The following is a 20540-nucleotide window of genomic DNA, read 5'->3' as shown; positions in this document are numbered from 1 at the left end:
TTAAGCCTTAAATAAATTCCAGTCTGAAGCAAATATCAAAAGAAAAAGAACTCCAAATGGACTATCAACTACCAAAGACATAATTTAAATGATAGAGAAATAACTCTGTAGCATGCATCCCTTCTAATGACCTCCACAGACATCTGAAGTACCCCTGAAGACAGAAATCCAAGCAGTGCATGGCAGTCACAAATCAAGTGCACAATAAAACTGTTCAGATACATCTCCAAATGTCCCTGCCCTGTTCTGGACATGTGCCATCACCATTCTGTGCTCACTGACATCAAAGACAAGGAGCTGAGTAAACCAGCACATACACACACTTGGTATTATTCCATCACTAAAAACATAAATAAAAGATGAAATCACTACAAAATTCCTTATTTTATTAGGAAAAAGCAATACAAATGCAATAATTACAGAATTCCACATGTATTATATGCCAGTTTTCAAAAGCAGCTTCAGAATAGTGGACAGAAAGCACTGCTCTTTCCTCCAACATATTTCTCCTCTAAGGGAACATTTCTGAAACTGAAAAGTAGTGGAACTGCTCCTACAGATACAATTAACTGGAGGCAAGCATGTACTCACAGAGTTTCTACACTAAACTGCAATATCATATTTCAATAAATTACTAACCTGAGAGCAACAGTGTCTCTGCACCACAATTCTCAGCATTGCACACCAAATAAATTCTATTTAGACCAAAATTTTGTAATATTATTCAAATAAAACACACATACTTTAGCTCCTTCAAGAGTTATAAAGTGAGAATTTTTTCAGCTACTTTTCTTCCCATTGAGTGTTGCATTTATCACTTCACTGTAGTTAACACAAGCGGCCAGCAGAGGGTACCAATTAACCGTGATGGGGCCACTAGTAAAGGACCCTTGATAATCATACCCAGAATGAAAAATACAAATAGCTGTGTTCTGTCTTGGATAGCTTTGTCCTGACTTGGCTAGGCACCTTTTTGTAAGCCAAAGGCAATCAAGAAAATATGTCCATTGTGTTACTTGATACTAAATTAATGTCAAAAATAAAATCTACCCAGGAAAATATGACTTGTATTTAATTTTCTAAAGCAAAGAGAAGATAATGGAATTATTTTATAACCTAATGCTTTAAGGCAGAAGTAATTTATGCTTAGGAGATAAGGAAGGATTTAAAACCACATTCCTAGACAGACTGCTAAAAATTCCTGTAAGTAAATGCCTGCTTCATGCTGCTCCCTCTGAATCTGAGCCGGTACTCACTGCTCCCCCTTTGGGCCCTGCAGCTGTGCCCTGTAGGCCCGGATGCGAGCATTGCAGACCAGCAGGTTCTTCACGGCCTGCAGGAGCTGCTCCCTCTGCGTGCTCGCCGCCAGCAGCCGGCAGATTCCTTCCCGCATGCGGAGCTCAAAGTTGATCTTCTCTTGGGTGTCACATTCCTAGAGATGCAAAAAAACCAAAGGATGAAACTAAAAATTAACTAAGAGTATTCTCAAGTTTTTACGTCCTCTGCAGTTGGGATAGAGAACTCTAGGTTTTAATTATGCACAGCAATTGCAATGGTTACTGAATGCAGAATGGTAGTTGTCTCTTCAGGAACAAATGAGTAAAACATGGGACAAAACAGATTTACTATATCCATTATACATGCAAATTCCAATCCAAGATTAACTCACTGTACCATCTGAAAGTTACTAAAATTTTATGTGCCTCCATGTGTCATTCATAGAATAATAACATATGGTCCTAGAGAGGGCTAACTGAACAAAGCTTATAAATTAACAACTCACTTTTAACAGTGACCCCTACTAAAATAAATTTTAAAATGAAGAAAATGTCTGAAATATTTTAAATCAGAAACTCAGTCTCATCACTTCTTCGACTGTCTTTAAAAAAGTCAATCCCAGTACTCAACTGCATCAGGCCCTGAACTGAAAAGTCAAGCAGCTGTGGTGGCTTCAAGACTATACAGGCATCATGTCAGGCACACTTTTCATTCAAACTATGAAGTAAACTAAACATGGTTGGCAAGTCACTGGAATTCACCATCACTGTATTTTGAAGGAGTGGGGGTTTTTAAAGTTTTACAAAAACTGCTGAGAAGTCAACCTTTTCCTGCCTGCTTTCACAGAATACATTAATAAATGTGCATTACTCCTCACTTGTGACTTCAAAGAGGTCAATCCACAGCAGGCCAGGAAATAATTAAGGTGAAGGAGCACAGAGTGCTGTCTCCCAAAGGCCCGCTAGATGCCACTGATGGCTGATACACGTTACCTCAGTTACAGTTTTGTGGCTGTCCCTGGCCAAGCCGAGTATTTCTGACAGTGAAGAACAGAGTGAATAACAGAATGCCTCATGGCATTGCAGGGTTGCATTGCAAATACTTTGCAGGCCAGTGAAGAGCGACGCTTTCTCATTACTAAACAAGAGTGCCTCTACCACCTCTGGAATTAACAAGTCCATGGTTGTTTGGTGGTAAATAGCTCCCAAAGCTCACATCAGAGATATTTTCCACAGAAGTTCTGCTGGTACTCTCTACAGCTGATATGTGAAAGCCTGGGACCCCGCATGGCACCACAGGCTATGCCATTTTTAACCCTCACAGGTTTGTTTTTCAAAGTTTCAATCACAGCCAGAAGGAGATAAAGCAGGGGAACAACACCTCTGCATTCTCAGCACCTGCATCTTTATTTACACTTTTTCTTAGGACTTATCCCAGAAAAGAAAAGAAAAAAAAAAAAAGGAGAACAGTAAATAGCTTTCATCCATCTTCTTTTCTTCTGAGTCAAATTTTACCTGGCTATGAAAACCTAAGCAAGGCCCACACCTGTCCCTAAGAAATAATTACTTATTTTCTGAACCTAAACTAATAAATCAGCTGCTACAAAGCTCCAAAGAATGAGATCCTATTTCCCCCTAATAATTTCCAAGACTGCAGGCCTCAGCACTGCCCTGGCTCCTCTCCACATCTATCACCTGTTACAGAACTACAGTGAGGAAATAAACACTCCTGTTTGGGGCATCTGCATGTATCCATACTGGCTTTCAAGAACTGCACAACGCGTTCAGTCCACACTACATCTCAGCCAGTTTCACATAAAATATTCTGGACTAGCAGTAGATGGCTGTTGGGCCATAGCTTAAATAACCACACTACGTAAATCTCACCTGAAGGAAGGATTTAGCAGCCTGATTTGGGAATGTATAAAGTTCTTTGTGCCTACCAAAAGAGATTGGTCAGCCTTTTTCCCCCCCATTCTGTCTAAAAATACAGGCACACCATCTGGACTCGGAGGAATGACACAGCACTGTGTTGCCATATGCTGTCTACTAACGCACCGTTCCCCTTGTGAGGGCCATCCTTCCCCCACCAACGGCAGCTCAATCAAGACGAGATTATCAACAGCTGCTGGGATTTTCAACCCCACACTCAGGAGCTACCTAAGCAACGCTTCTAAAAAGTGTCTTTGTATTCCCCACCTAAGTATTCTCAGTGTAAGAAATTTCTAGCATTACAAAGGTAATGCAGTCACAAAACAAACAAAAATAACAACAGCGGAAAAAAATTACACGGATACTGCTGAAGGTAGAAATTTTACTTCATTAAATTGGTAGCTTCATCACAGGCTTCCAGAATCTTATTCCAAAGTACACTTTTAATTTACTGCCACAGCGGTTTACATTTAAACCCTAAAAGTCTAAACCCCATAAGTAGAGTGTATCTTTTTAAAGTAAACAAGTAGCCAGGCAGTGGGTTCTCTTTTAAAACAGGGACCGTGAAGTCAAGACACCCGCTTGGACATTTTGCAGTTAGAAACAGAAAGAGCATTTGCTGCAATTGACAACCACAGATTCACAGACACTCCCGAGCTCAACTTACTTGGATTTTTAACCAACTCGAAGCGTAAAAAAACCCCCTCACGAATCGGAAAACCAAGGAAGATTAAAAAGTTGCAAGGGAGCAGCTCCGAGAGCCTGTGGAGGACAGCGTGAGCGGGGGGCCCAGCTCGGCCCGGCCCAGAGCAGCCGCTCTGCCGCGTCTCCCCTCAGGAGAGCTCACTCAACTCCCACAGACCCGCCGAGCCCAGAGACAGCGCAGCTCCCGCCGCCCGCAACCGGGCACCGCCCGCCACACCGCCCCCGCGGATCCCGAAGGTGCGGACCGGGTCTGCCCTGCCGGCCCCGGCACTCACCGGCCCCGCGGCGCCCGGCCCGCCGGGCTGCTGCCGCCTCATCATCCTCATCCTCCTCGGCGGCGCCGCCGTTCAAACCTCCCGCCCGGCAACGGCCGCGGCCGCCCCGCCCCCGGGCCCAGCAGCGCCCTGCGGGACAGCGCCCGGGCGGGCTCGCTGGGAAAGCTGCAGGGCCGCCTCGGGGGCTGCTGACGGCAGCGCTAATCCCCTCGAGTGTAGCCACAACAGCCAGTGCCAGAAATAGGGCCAGGACAGTGCCCGTCTTGGCTTCTTTCTTCTCTGTTAATTTACTTTCCTGAAACAGGCCGGTGCCGCCTCTTTCTGATGAGTGCCCTTACAGGGAGCGGCTCATGGCAGCAACCACTTGTGCCCCAAAGCTTGCCATGAATTTTTAACCGTGTTCTTGGGTTCCTGCAGTTCATCTAATTATGCATCTTTAATATGATGGTACTTCAACAGCTGCACTAGTAGCACCTACTGTTAAAAGTATACTGTTATATACTGAGTAAAAGTGCATTAATTATTCACTAGATTGACTGGAGAGGAATGGGAGTCATATCTCTCTCTTCTGCTGCCAGTTTTGCAGCTCTGTTTGTCTTCGGCAGATGAAACAAATGAGCCAAATAGTGTCTCCCATCCATTCCTCATCCCTGATTTCTTGGCTTTCCTCTCTGATTTCCTCCTTAACAGGTGATGGTCAGAAGCACAGATCCTCATTGCTTTGCACAGGGTTGTCAACATTTGTGGGAAGTAAAATGTGCTGGAATGAGTGAGATATACAGTGTTGCTAACAGCTTTCTACAGGAGACAGAAGTCTCCAGGCTAACATATGCTTATTTAAAATATAAGAAAATGCAGTTAGGAAGGGAAAATTTTTAAAGCATCATCACTTCATCGGGATTTCATATAGGTGCTCAGCAGTTCAGCTGGACCCCTGACATTTACAATTGGGGCACAAACACAGTGGGCTAGCCTTTGAGGAAAACCATGAACTTCTGGACCAAAAGTATGTATTCCTTGATGCAAGGCAGAGGACAGGGAGCTCTGCTTCCCTCCAGAGTGCTCATTTCACCTGGAGGCAGAGATGGCAGAGGCAGCTGTTCTGGAGTTCCTGTCTCCATCTTGGCCATGTTTCTTAGGACAAGGACAGGCATTCAAATATTCATTAAATACCTTCATGCCATTGTGAAATCCTCTGTATACCATTGGCAGGGCACATGCCACAACTGGGAAGCCCTACCCCATTGCACACAGGTAAAACCTTACAAAATAAGGGCCTTGTTACCCTTGTAAAATCATGGCTCAGGCCTGTTACTTCAGCTGAGTAGAAAAGGACTATGGGAAATGGCTATGACTCAGCTGACTTAGAGGTAGAAAAACAAATTATATAACCATTACATGTTCATATTGTGGTTTATGGTGGTTGGTTGGATTACATTTGTTGTGCTTAATTGGAATGTAACTGATAAAGGCCTAACTGCTTTAAAAGGCCAGGTTTTTGCAATAAACTCTCTCTTGCACCTGCCTGGGGACTCTGCATTGCTCTGCTTTGGAACACTACCCCAGGTTATATATTTATGGATGCCATATATTTTCCAGTTGTTTAGAAACTCCCTCCTGTTCTTTAGGTACTGTGACTTTCCCAAAAAGTCTTTGTCCAGTTCATTCAATGGAGAAATCCCATCAGGAAGCCAAAAGGCTTTTGCTTAATCAAGGTATGATACTTTGAGCTGCATATGGACAGCCAATATATCTAAGAGTGAGCTTAAGGGAGGTTTAAAGGGAAGTCTCCACCTAATCCTGGTGCTTTTCATGCACCCGGGATAAGCCTCGGGCTCCTGTCTCTGCTGCAGAGTTCAGGATTTTGGATACAGCAAAAGCAATCCACCAAATGAGAGGAGGACATAAGATGACAGATCAGAGTGCCCTTTTGCTTTACAGTATGGCATGTCTCTTAAAGTGAGGTCTGGCCTCTGCTGAATCAGGGATGGGATTTGAGCCTCAATAATCTACAGGTCATTTTCTAGGCCACAGAAGTAAACTAGAAACAGAAGCATGTCATGGAGTGGAACTGAACCAAACAGGTGAAAGTCTCAGGTTGACTGAACCATATTATCATTGAATCAGTGCTTGACCCAAGTTGACCCATACAGCCTTGACTGAATGGCTGAAACTCTTTGATGAGTTTGATGTAAACTGTGGGAGCAGATGGAAATTATAACCTTACTGCAGAAATAAACAAAGAAGGAATTAAATACTGTAACTCATCCCTTCAGCAACTCACCAAATAGTGCCCTACCACAGAAAATTGACACAACCTGTGAAAAAGACACACTTCCTTTCCAGCATCATCCCAAGCAGTTCAGGTTAGACTCTAGAACAAACCCACTGGTTCAATCTTTGCAGAAGCACTGCCTCCAAGACCCCTGAGAACAGCTCTCAGGTGCACAGCAGCAGGGTTTGTCAAAAGCCAGAATGACTACATGGATACAATAAAAATCACTGCAAAAGGACAAGTTATGCCCCAAATTATTTCAGGCAATCAGCAACTCTAAAACCATTTTGCTGGTGGTGTAGACAGCTCCCAGGAATCTGTGGCAGTTGTCCAAGAATTTTAGATGCTAATTAGCATGGTTTTACAGTACAGTCTGTTCAGCAAATCTGAGTCTTAATAAAGTCCCAAAATGTGACTGCTAGTAGCATAAAGAGCCCGTGCCTGCAGCCCTTACATGCTCCTACAGACACTGACTTGAATTGGAGCCCTTAAGAAACCAGTGGCAGTTAAATGTGTAGGACTCAGCCCTAAGCAACACGAATGCTATCTCCTCAAGCTCTGTGCATACCTGCTCTTCAGCTGGTTCAAATGTCCAATTTCCCAGTACATCAGGAACATGTTTCTGCAAAGTCTGGCTGCTCACATTCCTGCACCTGTTTCTGCTTTGGTCCTGCACTGCATTCACTTTCTAGAGATGTTAGGTTTTTCCATTATAAAATCAGGCCTCATAATTCAGTAGATCTAATTCAGTCAGATGCTTAATTAAAAAATTAAACATTTCACCACACTTCTAGTATTAGCTTTTAAAGGAACATGAGACCGAGGCTTTAAAAGGCATTTCTACAGGTTTAGAATGAGGTGAGATGTTCTTTCCACACTTTATGTCTAGCTCCAACAAAGCTGTTCTGCTGCTGTTACAGCACATAAACGAACTTGAAATGAAGAAGGCTTTAGGCCATCTACATTATCCAGAGATTTGGGATTCAACTAGTAACTAACTATTCTGCTTGCTCCCTAACTGAAGAGTAAATGCAGCAGACAGCAACAAAAAAAGGAAGCATTGTAACCATGTTTTTTTTCACCAGACAAACCTCCACTGAATGGCAGAGAAACCAAAGGCACAACCTACAAAACAAGGAAAATCCTGCACAGTCACTGCTGCTAGTGCAGAGAAGTCAGAAGGGGGTAGGGTGAATTAAACAGAGGATCTATATCCTGCCTTCTGAGGTTTCTTAAGTGAAACATTTTTTTTCAGATGAATCACACTATCCTTTTATTTGGCATTTGATTTGCATTGCAAAGCATTTGGCTTCCTTCTAGTATTAGGGAAACTGGATAGCAGAGAAAAGATCATTGTCTATCTAAATCACTGTTCTGCTCAAGTGTTAGATCAGCATATTATTTTAAATGTTAGGCCCATCATTTTGGTTTAGCAGGTACAAAATGTCTACACCTACTCTTGACAGCACTGCAGTATTTTGCTTAATTTCTTAGTTCCCACAGCTTGCTACACCTACTCCTTGAACATCATCAGATTGTGCCAGTAGAAATGCATTCAATTCGTCTTCAGATTTATCCTAAATGGAAATCTATGAAGATTTGTACTGGACACGTGGGAAAGAATTGCAAAGGCTTTTTATAACTGACTACTTATTTAATTTTAAACTGAAGAGCAAACTGTTCCCATTGATTGCTACTGGCTTTGATTGCCATGGTGTGTGACCACTGTAGATTGGTGGAATAGGCAGAGACTGGAATTGAGGGTGTTTACCTGACCACTTACTGGAGCCTCAGTGACTCATTTCTTCATTTCAGCCTGCTGAGGTCAGTTGAAAGTCTTTCCATCTCTTAGCTGGGCAGAAAGGCAACATGTAGTCCTACAAAACAAAGTAAATATCTGTAACTACCTTATTGTAATGCACTTCAGGTTCAGTTTTGATTGGATAAGGTGAAAATTAATCATCTGTCTGACAATGAGCTAAAGCTTAACACTATCATGGTGAAAGTTATGGTAAGAAAAAACTTTATTGGCTCTATCTTAGCTAACTGAGCAGTGTGAAATAGGTTCCTTCTCTAAGGTAGTCACGGACCCAGTTGTTGAAGATGTCATCCTATAACATGCAGGTGCCTAAGTCAGCTAGGATGTATCACCCTTATCTTCCTGCCATAATTAGACAGAGCAGCCAGAACAGCTTAGAATAAACTCTTGCTATTTCAGGTGTTCTCAGATTAATTTTATCCTGAGAGCTTGTTCATCTTCTGCTCAAGTTTTTTTTTAAATGTTCTGCAGCTCTCCTTCAACTGCTATGATGCTTCCCATGGCACCAGGATCACATCTCTGTATGATGCCATCAACTAAACATTGATACCAAGGTGCTTCAATTAACTATTTTGTTGATCATTGCATGTTCCTGTAGAATTTCTAAAAGAAACTGCAAAGGTTGACAACATACAAGGAATTATTTTTCCTTTTTCCAGAGGCCATAAACTGACTCCTCCCAGTATTTTTGATGTCAATCCTCTACTGAAATACCTTCAGATGAAATTAATGTAGCCTTTTTGAATCACCATGAATGTACTAAAAATACATTTTATAACAGAAATATTAAGTTACATAAAATCCATCCCCATCTGAATTTGGAAAACAGTTCCTGAGATCAAACCTGAAAACAATCAAACTAACCATTGCATGACTTTAAACTGCAGTTTGATCATCCTCTACATCCTAAAGTTGCCCAAACCCAAGACAGTGAATGAGTGACTAACCAAGTCACATGTATTCTGCTTGGGAGACCAGGGACATTGGCTTTGAAGCCAATTCACATGTGGTTCCCACACAGGTGCAGAATCAAGCCCACCAGAAGCATCCTGTTGGACAAGGATCCTCACAGGTGACTGAGAGCTTCACTAGAAGCCTTTCTCCAGCTGAGAAGACAATGCGGACACACAGGGTCTAACAAAGCATAAGTTTTGAAGCTTTTCCCTAAGTTAGAAATTTGTGTGGTCTGTCTTTTCTATTCCACTTTCTATCTTTACAGCAGTTGAAAGAATGAGGTTATCTTTAATTCCTTTCAAAATCCAAGGTGATTGAAATTGGCTGCTTGGATACATGGCTTATAGAGGGACCATAGAGAAATGGTCACACGAAAATAACACTGCTGCTTAAACCCAGAGAGTCCTTTCAGCTCCATATTATGGGGACATTCCATAGAAGGAGGGTTTTCCAGAGATTCTACGCTTCCTAGAGATCCTACGCATGCCTTTTACCAGGATTCCTCTGTTGGTTACAGAGTCCTGGTTTGATTTTCTTGGGCATTTACTGCAGGTAGCACTTGGTGTATAAAATACCCATCTGAGACAGCTGCATCCAAATGTTTGCTAGGCAGTGTGCTGGTGAAGTCACCAGTTTGTGTCATGGGACAATCTAACTGGGCACTCTGTGTTCTGGTTTCAGGGTTAGGCCTGTTAGGATTTTTTTCAATTGATCTCGCATAGGCAAGTGAGAAGTCACTGGATCATTTAGGGATTGCCACTTTGAACCTGAAAAGGAGAAGTAGTGCACTGAGAATATAAAAAATCTAAAGATAAACTCCTATATGAGAAAACTATGTCAGAAAATCATCTTCATTTTGGGAGACAGAGGACTTGCACCTATTGCTGCAGGAGCAGATGTAAACCCACTTCTGATAGCAGTCACCCAGGTAAAAGGACCAATTCTCCAGTTAGCTCTTGGGATTGGCTTTTTTTTCCTGAAGGTAGATCCAGGCCAAGTATTTACAGATGGTCTCTTTGTTTTTTCCCAAACAATGCAAAATATCTCCGCAGAACACAATACTTGGAAACAATCTCCAGCTGAAGTGAGTTTGTAGTTTGGTCTGATTTTTGCAAGTACTGGAATACAGGTATCTAGGGAGAGAAAAGCAGCAAAGCAATGTGCTCTGGAGACCAAGCAACATCAGCTGCCCTCTGTGCAGCCACCTGCACTCCATCTCCCCCTGCACTGCAGCATTGCTAAGGAAGTAAATAGTGACTCACCCTTACCACTGCACATCTTGAGGTGACAGCTGGCACAATAACTGAGGCACAGTAGCCCAGTATAAATTAACTTCTTTGCATTTCACACACTATTTGGATTGTTTAGATCCAGTCTCAGGGAGGACATTCAAAGGAGCATGGATAGGGATCTATACTTCCCTGCAAACTCTCACTTTACCATAAGAAATGTTTCTCATTCATACAAGATTGGTTTTTCTCAATAGTTTTCCCAATCACACTTGGGGCTATGACCATCTGCAGCTCCTTAGTTTTTCCTGCCTTGCCACAAAGCTGTAGTTTTTCTGTCCTGAGTTGGGTTCCAGCTGCATAAATGGGCATTCGTCACACAGATCAGGCCAAGAAAGAGTGAGCCAAAGCAAGAAGTATTAAGGTAAATGTTATTTCATGAAAATAGCACAGTAAAAAAAAAAAACCTAATAACTATTTCGGGTTAGAAATTTCTATCAGAGGTTTTAAGCCTCTGGTCCTTAAGGAAAATCTGGCTTGCAAATTATGTCCTGTTTCTTACAGAAATAGATACTGAATAAATATTGAACAGTTCATCCACTCAAGGGCTTAGATTTAAAAAATACATCCATAGGAGTAAAAGGATTTAAGTTTTTAGAACTGCCAGATAATGTTTCTATTCTCAGCATCCCTAGTTGCTGTGCCTCCACCCAACTTCTCCCTAAATCCAGTGACCTCCTCTGCCCCTCGGAGTGCAATACCACTGTGGAATAACTTGCCTCCTTGAAACCTCAAAAGAGCCATAAGCAACAAGAAGTACTTGTCACATCACAGCCAATACTGGGACCCCAGCAGGGATCTAAGGCTGTGCCTGGGGAATAAGCCCAGAGCCAGACTATATCTTTTATACAGGTGATGCTTTTTTGTGGAATCACTGTGGTGTTGGATGGAAATTGTCCATTCACATGTAGGAGGGACTAGGATGTCATTCCATAGGGTAGAAGGATCCAGGGGCAGAAGTTTGCTGCCAAGGACCCTGCAGACACCCCATGGCTGAGGTGATGGGCAGCACACCCTCTCTTCAAGCTTACCATGCTGCACTGAAGGAAACCAGCCCAGCTATTTTTTTTCCTCTACTCCAGTGCCCCTCAAAGTCAAACCATGGGGAGGGGATGAAAGTGGGCTGTGCATGTGTTCTCCTCAATGTGAGATGGAAACATTTCTTGCTAATGATCATATTTTTTGCCTAACAAGATGACCCATTTTTGCTCATCATTAGGAAAAATCAGGGGTTGAGTAGCAAATATGAGTAACTACATTTTACCTGAGGTTGGTTTGTCAGACATTTCTATCATGTCCTCCTAACCATTTCACAGCCTGTTAAATGAGCTGAGACAACACTTCATGTCACTGAAGTGAATTTTAAATTAAAATTATGGTAACAATAAATAGCACCTCATGTTTTTACAGGCAATTTCATCTAGAAGAATAAAAATAACTAGTTCTGCCTGGATGCATGCATGACTTGCACACATGCACATGTTTACTTTCTTATCTAAAAATCAATTTGAGTTATAGGAAGCTATTTCTAGCACTTGAGTCTAACTGTGCCTTTGTACAGTGTCATCAAAAAGCAATCAGGATGTTTAAAGAAAAACCAACAAACAGCAAGTGCATTTTATAACAGATTCTTCAAGAAGCAAATGCAGATCCAGAGGGGAAGTTATCCAACTCTGATACATGGGGACACCTGTTCAAGATAATCCCCAAATACTTTTTTGCTAACAGTGTTTGTGCACTAAGTCTGTTTTAACCAACAAGTTAAAATCTCTGCTTTCTTTTATTCCTTCTCTGTTCAAAAATGTCTTCCCTATCCATAAACAATCTCTGCATTACATAGATAAGACATTATATTATACATATCTGCTTACATGGATAAGGCATTCTATCTTGTGAGAGAAAACACCAGCAAAAGCAAGCCACTACCTAACAGGAAGGCCATTTGTTCTTAGTTTATTTCATAGTGTGGACACTCACAACAGAACCTTATTTTTTAAAAAATACCCCTGCTCTGTCATACAGCACCCTTCAGAAGTGTATCTACTTCCATCTTTAAAACACTAGCCCAGGAGGGAGCTTTGAGAGAGGTAAGTGGGCTGCTACTCCTCATCTGCTCTTTGCCTAAAGTCTCTCTCCAAAAGTCCATCTCTCTCACACTTTGGTGAGGGACAGGTTCTTTCACACACATGTGTTGCTCCACAGACAAGAACACACTCTGGCTGAATGGATTTAAACAGCCACTTGGCACCACCAGGCACTGAAGCACCCAGAACTTCACTGGCAGCTTTCATACAGGCAGCACACACATTACTAATCTGAACAGGTTTTTCTCATTACCACCCTAGTCACACAATTTTTTAGGCATTCCTTTCAAATTATCTTATGGTATGACATTGCTAGGTTGGTGGAGAACTTCTTAGACAATTTTAGAGGTAATAAGTTCCACACATACTTAGCACCATAATGGTTTGTTACCTTACTGTAAAACCTCCATACCTTCTCTGGGAGTCCTCATGGGCAGCTCCTTGCAACACTGACTCCTTTTGTCTTTCTTCTGTACAACCACCTGACCCTTCCTGTGCCTTGCTCAACTGCCTGACCCTTCCCCCTCACAGCACAGTCTCCAACTCCCCTCTGGAGCAGCTAACCCACTCTTTTCAAACACCCAACCTTATTGGACGTAGCTGTGCCCTATTAAAGGTGAGCCTTAATTGGACACAGCTGTGGCCTATTAAGGGCAGGCCTGTTCCTAATCCTTGTACAGCTGCAACTCCTCAGGGGTGAGATTGCCTTCAGCACTAGCTCTCATGCTTCTACAATCCATTACATGCCACCAAGTGTACTTTACTGGCAGTCACCTCAATAGCTGGCTAGAAACTCATCCATGGCAAACTTCTCCAGGTTATGCCTCTGAGGCATCAGATTTTTGTAAGGAATGAATCATTCTCTTGTTACTAATGATTTCACCTCTGAGCATTTCTAAACTAAATTTACTGATCTGACCAAATAGCCTGAGTTTGGGATAAAATGTTTCAAAGGGACTCTAATCACAGGTAGCACTGCAGCTTTCATTAAAGCCTTGGAGAGAAACTGCATGGGGAATTTTGCATGCTGGAAGGCTCACCTGAGTTTAGCATAGGCATGAATCAGTTTGGAGATAGAACCAAGCCCCATTTGGATGAGATCTGTTTGGGCTCTGTTCCTGCTCCTTGTGGGAGGATCCTTGGCTGCAAATTATATAAAGTTAGCAGCCATCTGGGGGCAAAAAATTTGAGGAAAAGATAGAAAACACCACAGCCCAATACATTTTTCTCCTTTGGTGAACACATGTTCTTTCAGTTCCCAGCCTCAGATGGAGCTAGAAGTGTCTGGTCACACAGCCTTCAAGACCTGAGAGATAGATGTGGATGTGAAAACATCTGTTTTCAGGAATCCTTTTACATTGACTCTTACCTATCTTTCAAATTGTAGATGTTTCACTGCACATGTGGCAGTGGCAGGAGCACAGTATTTCCCAAGGACTGTGCCTTTTATTTATCCAATTTTTCCAAGGATATGTATCTGTTACATTTTCTAGAGCACAGCTTGTTTATTTGTTTGCTACCTGCATACATATCTTTAGTTCACTGCACTTTTTAGCTCCTGTGAATAAGAACATGTCATTGACTTCAGAGCCTTCTTTTGAGAAGAAGCTTCTTTGTGCATAAAACCATTTGACAGAGGCTTCTTGCATGCTCACAGGCAGGGCCTTCAAAGTGGTGTTAAAGACAGTCCATCACCTTGCTCTGAACACTGCAGATTTAGCAATTGCAAGGGGTAGCATTCATTATAACAACAGAAATTAAATTGTCCCTTGAAGAACAAACTCACCTCAGTTTGCACTACACAAGACATTGCTTTAACACAGACCATTTGGCACAAAATACCAGATGTAAATAGAGGCCATTTCTGCAGCAAGACACTGCCTAACACTTCCCTAGTGAGTACCATTTAGAGAAGAGCGGGGCTGCAACAAGGGACAAACAATTGCCTTGCTTTCATGCTCAGGTGAATTTCACCCCATCTAACAGATTTCTGTCCTTGCCACATGCAACCTGCTGCAGAAGAGGCAAAGGACTCCAGGAGAGCTGTGCAGCCTGTGCAGAAAAATATCATTTTTCCTGCCCAGTTTGAGCATTGCTTGGCTGCAATCTGAAAACTGCATGTTACCAGCAAAGCTAAAACACTGGAGAAAAGCAGGCTCTTTCATCTCACTACCATGTAGGAACTAATGAGTGCTCTGTACTTTTCTTCTAAGTTTGTCCCTTTCTTGTAGATTGTGTCTTCTCTTTATCATATAGGAAGCCTGTTGGCTTAGGTGAGCCCCTCTCCAGTAACTTTGAAAGCCTCATTCATCCCCCCCATTCAGAGTCCTACCCAGCAGAAGCCTCCAGCCTACTCAGTCATTCTCCCAGGACAGCAATAGCTGATCCCCCAGACCTTTCCATGTAATGCAAACATCAAAGTGAACTGCTCACATGAATATCAGAAAAAAACCAGCAAAGAGTGTGAAGGAATAGAATTGTCCCTAAGCATCCAATAAAATCAAAATATATTTTCAGATGACATTAAAGACACAAGTCTGAACTGTCTTTTGTGTCCCTGTGTGATACTTGGGATGCAGGTACCCTGAGCAGAAGGGAATTTAATATATGGAATCATTTAATATATGACATCAATGTGAAAAGCTGCAGAGCCAAATTTTCTCAGGGAATAGAAATGACTACACAAGCTACAGAAAAGTTTGCAGCATTCTACTAAGTTTTGTCAGTATTCTTCTGAATCCAAGCTAAGGTTTCCATGTTGGTTTGAATTTATTACCACTGTGTAATAGTAAACAGAGAATAAAATACCTTTTATTGCCCAAACTGACATTTTATTCCCTTCCTCTTGTTTTGGTTTTGTTTTCCTCCTTTTGAAAGAACTGCTGTGTACTGTATGCTTCATGGTCTGGGTATTTTTCAGTATACTCTTCCTTTGTGTTCCTTCTGAGTTATTGCATTATCATATGTAGAAAAGTGCCCCAAATGTAGTGGTCCTTAAAAATCATATGTTAAGATTGTTGATACATGACAGCAAAGACCAAGCAGCCCATGCCAGTAGGAACCAGAAGCAACATGGCAAATTCTCAGTGGCATTGAAGTCCTTGGCTATAGGAACTGACATGATTTGAGATTTTACTTAAGAAAATTAAAGCAAATAATTCCAAGTCATATTAGTATGGATACTACATAGGAAATGTAATGGTATTTTTTTCATGATTTAAAAATTCTTATCTGAATACAAAAAATGCCTAAAGGACATTTGAAATTGAATTGTAATTTGGAATGAAATTGAATTTGAGTTGAAAGGACCATAAATACCTTCTGAGGTTCTGTCTTTCCAATGTTTTATTCCAACCAGCACTTGGCAATTGTTCTGCTAATTGAAACTTCAGTGGACATGATTTTGCAAAAACCTATCATCATTCATATTGATATTTCAATTTCCAGAAAGACCAGTGATGGAAGAACTGTGGGCTTTGTGCAATTGATTTGTTTATATGGCCAGATGTTGTGTGGAAACCTCTCTGCTTGTGCTGTTACTTCCTGTTGATCCCAAATCCATTTTAGGTTATGTGATAGCATTACCTGGCCAGAACATGGGAACAAGCAATGTTTTCAAATAAACTAAAACTGAAACAGGATGAGCTGTGGATTCTTCTCTTCCATTACTTGGGCTTTCCTATCAGCCATCTTAGAAAGTGCTCCCCCCAAAAATATCTTAGTGTTAATAATAAATTACCATCTGCAATGTATTTTGGTCTTAAAGCTACGGAATCCTCATCCTGACAGTCCCAGTGCTGTAGACAGAGGTGCTGCTACACTGTGGCTGCTCACATGAGGAGCAGGAGTGAAATGGCTTTGTTAAAAGGCTCCAGTTTATTCTCATGAATGTTACAACCCAGAGCTTAGACTTCTGACCTCTGAAGAAGAGGCACTGGAGACTTACTTAGTATGTTCCTCTTCTCTTTCAAAATAAGCACAGTAAAGAGTCACTTGGCTGGCAGGTAAATCCCTCCAGCTTTTCCTCTCAAGAAGTGATAGTTATATTTTCTTTATCCTCCTAACTAATTGAAGTCACTCTTTTGGAAGGAAAATCAAAATGGCTGAAGTTCCAGCCATATCTCCTGCTGACACTCCTCCCCACAGCCCATCTTCTCCTGTCTCTTGGAAAATATGCTCACAGCCATTTCACACCTGAGAACTCTCACCATGTATGGACTAAATGGTGCAAATCAACCCATAAGAGAATCCTTTATTCTCTATTTTCTCATAAGAGCATGCAACAGTATGGGTAGAGAAGAGGAAAGCTCAACAACTTTCTGGAGTCAGCTCCAGCCAGGGGTTTCCTATCAGGAAAATAATGAGTTTGGAGAGCCTGAAGGAAGGCTGGAAGCTGACTGCAAACCAGGCAGGATAAGCTGCTGCAGGACCAAGGGCAGTCTTGCAGGTTGGTGCCTCTCTTGATGCTGTGGCAACTCATTTGAAAACACAGACTTCATATATGATTTCAAAAGATAGAAGACTGATATTCAGATTGGAGTGCCCCTCAAAAGGAGGAGAAGACAACAACTAAGCAGCACCAACAGTCACAAACTCAACACATACATTCATGTTCTCCTTCCTGTTGACTCTCCCTGCAAGCAGTGCCATTCAATCAGTATGCTAAAATGCACCACCAAAAGCCTCTTTCCTACTGCGTGGGTAAGAGTGCCAGTGGCAGCAAAATGAACATTGTTGTGTCTTTGATGATTCCTGAATATATCTGCATGTAAAGGTAATATGAATCCTCATCTAAGGCACCACTGCCACATAAATCACTCAAATACTTCTTTCAAGTTTCTAAGGTCTTTCTTTAGATTTTCCAACTCACTTCTTACTTCCTCTCAATAAACAGGAAGACAGCAAGTATTAAATGCAGGTAAGTTTCAGCTGCTCAAGTTATGTGCATCTGTAGTTCACACTCAAGCACTGAGAAAAACACAGCACTTCCCAGCATACAAATTAAGTGAGCTGAATAGGCACACCTATTTCAGGCACAGCTTTACAGAATGAGGGGACTGAGCCAAACTCCCAATCCCATCTGTATGCAGTGGTAACGGATGTGCAGCTGTGTGTTTTTATATAACCATATATAGTTCAGGCAAACTTCCCCAAAAGTAATTCCATGCAATTTCATGTCTCCTATAAACTGGCTAGATCATGCAATGAAGACCTGTGTGGGAAGCGTGGGTGTGAAGAGGAGAGACAAAAATTTCTGACACCCCTTTTCAAAGCAAACCAGTACAGAAACAAGGAAATCAGAGGCTGCTGAATGTAGCCAAAATCATCATAGTGAATCCAGTTCTACACCACATAAAAAAGGCTCCCAAAAACATGTCAGCATTGAGAGCCTGAAGGGCAGGTGAAAACAAAACTGACTCACCTATGCTCCTCATTTAGAATAAGAAAAATAAAATATCATAAGATAAACAAGTAGGCTAACACGTAAAAAGAAAACCAGTTTTATAATATTCCCTTTTCTGTCTACCTTCAGTAAAGTGGAATCATCAGCTTTAAGGAACCTTTAACCTATTTTAAGGTCAGATGGGACCCTGTACAACAGCTGCAGACTACTACCTGAAAAAAGGCTGAATACTATGAATATTCCACCTTCCTTGCAGCACCAAACAGGTTAGTACATGCTGTTTTCATTTAAGTAACTTTTATCCTTCTGGAAATTATACTGCAAAGTGTTTAAAAAGATCTTGAAAGAGAAATATGTATACAAATAAACAGGATAATGCCTCCCCAGCAGTTGGCAGAATTTCACAGAGTCTCCTGCATTATGCCTGTGTCAATTTGAGCTTTGTCTAAGTGATAGGGGTAGATTCTACTCACTTCAGATTTAAATCAGAGAGGATAAAGCTCAGACATATAATGGTTGATGCACATTCTCTGCACAGTTACTGGTATATTAAAGGGAGTCTGTTCCTATCCAAATGCTGAGAGAATGACTGAACTGGACATCTAAATGGCAGCATCAGGAATTGAAAACTGAAGACATGAGGAGCTGGATCCCAATCCAGCAAAACAAATACTTGGAGTGCAAGTAAACCCTGAGAAATCTTGAAAGAAGAATTTCTGGGGCTAAATGGTTGCCTGATTTCAGATCTAATGGGCCAAAACCATATAGCTTAGGCTGCAGAACAATGGGCTCCTTCAAAGTCATCAACATTTTCTATTCCTTAAGACCATGAGGGTTCTCATTACTGTCAGCTGGAGAGGGCAGGTGGGTGTCACCTCTTCTAAATGTGGATGAAGCCTCAGGTAGCATCCCATCATGCTAAGCTCACCACACTTGTAGAGCATTCATCTGCACCTTGGAGCATCAGCACCGAGTACCTGTGACATGGAGGAGTATGAAGGCAATGGGCACAACAGAGAGAGAGAATGGACAGTAGAGGACAACAGCCAAGAAAGTGGGAACCAAAACATGGTTACATTCTGTCAGTGTTGGCCTCCTACAAAGAAATAGTTAGGAGTCCCAAATCTGGCAGCAAACATTGTTCAAAGCTATTCCCTCCTGACCTCCTTTCTAGGTACTGCTTTGGTACTGCTTGATGATAAAAGAAGGGAAAATCACCACATTTAGGCAAGGTAATAAAGGACAACCAACTCATGCAAAATGTTGCAGCCTGGATGCTAGCCCACACACTTCAGAGATTAGCTGAAGCTCTGAAAAGCAATTTGAGTAACTTCCTTTGATGTACCATCTGGTGAATAATTTACTGGGAATGTCTTAATCACATCAAAGGTATCTATCAATGTGCTCAGATTTTCTCAGTGTTTAAGACTCTGCCTGTATATTGTGCTCAAGGAACAGACATAATAGTACAGAATTAAACTTTACTGCAGTACTCCCACAGTAATAAAAAAAATCTGCAGCATATTACCAGTATGGCCTCAAGGACTAGGTTTAGGAAGAGCAATATTTCACTATTACCTCAAAAAGGCTGCTACTCTATAATCAGCCTTGCTTGTGTTTCCAAAAATTTATAAAATAGACACACATCTGTGGCATAAAAATGTTAAGAAGCACATCTCCCTATTCAGAGGGTTTATTGGCAGGGTTCTCTAACATCGATCACATGGGTTTAGACCCAGACTAGATTTAGACTAGATCTAAGGAAGAAATTTTGTGCAATTAGAGCAGTGAAACACTGGGACAGGTTTTGAGAGATGTTGTGGATACCCCATCCTTGGAAACATTCAAGGTCACATTGGACAGGGCTCTGAGCAGCCTGATCTAGTTGAAGATATTTCTACTTATTGCAGGAGGATTGGACTAGAAGGCCTTTGAAGGTCAACCCAAACCGTTCTATATGTCTATGACATCCATTTGTCATACTCTAAATGGGAGTACTACAATAACTGCTTCCCCTCCCTAAATATTGAGACTAAATTGGGGTCATATTAAAAAAAAAAAAAACCTAAGTGAACAAACTAAAAACCCTACAAAACTTACTGGCTATTAAATAGCCAGAAAGCCCTGAACACCCCTGAAAGCCAAGGCTAGATTATACTTATTTGCATGTGCCAGTCCTGTCTTGATGCTTCAGTGCTTTAGATTGCATTATCCTTCAGCATCACCCCAGCACACCCCGCGCAGCTCACTCACTGCTTTGCTGTGTTGACAGGACCCCGCAAAGCCCCGCGAACGCCCCCGGCCAGGTGCTCACGGCAGGCGGGTCCGGAGGAGGTCGCTCCGGCGAGGGGAGCGACTCCGGCCCCGGGATCGTAGCCCCGTGGGCTGCTGACATCCATCCATCCATCCATCCATCCATCCATCCATCCACACACCCACCCACGCCCGCCCGCCCGCAGCACCCCCCACCGGGCATCCCCGCCCCTCTGCATCCCCGCCGCTCCCCGCTCCGCGTCCCCGCCGCTC

At 42.1% G+C, this 20540-nt stretch overlaps 1 protein-coding gene across 5 annotated transcripts in view; it reads right to left on the bottom strand.

The window, feature by feature from the left end:
• The window catches only part of RTKN2 (rhotekin 2), a 51082-nt gene that overhangs the window by 29510 nt on the left and 1032 nt on the right, over nt 1–20540 (bottom strand). The window contains exons 1-3 of one of the 5 annotated variants that reach the window (XM_071438610.1): nt 20268–20430; nt 8236–8341; nt 1257–1432 (exon numbers count right to left, since the gene is read on the bottom strand). In XM_071438610.1, coding sequence (XP_071294711.1) covers nt 1257–1393 — 137 coding nt within the window. In that variant the 5' untranslated portion in view covers nt 1394–1432; nt 8236–8341; nt 20268–20430. Of the gene's footprint in view, nt 1–1256; nt 1433–4189; nt 4318–8235; nt 8342–20267; nt 20431–20540 lie in introns of those variants that run through there. The other 4 variants (XM_071438607.1, XM_071438608.1, XM_071438606.1 and 1 more) reach the window with 4 other exon arrangements.

This window comes from Agelaius tricolor, unplaced genomic scaffold (genome assembly GCF_023055355.1).
Source record: "Agelaius tricolor isolate 1412-34295 unplaced genomic scaffold, bAgeTri1.0.p SCAF_13, whole genome shotgun sequence".
Taxonomy (NCBI): Eukaryota; Metazoa; Chordata; class Aves; order Passeriformes; family Icteridae; genus Agelaius; species Agelaius tricolor.
Note: the sequence above shows the minus strand (reverse complement) of the source record. Positions and strands in the feature narration are given on the sequence as shown.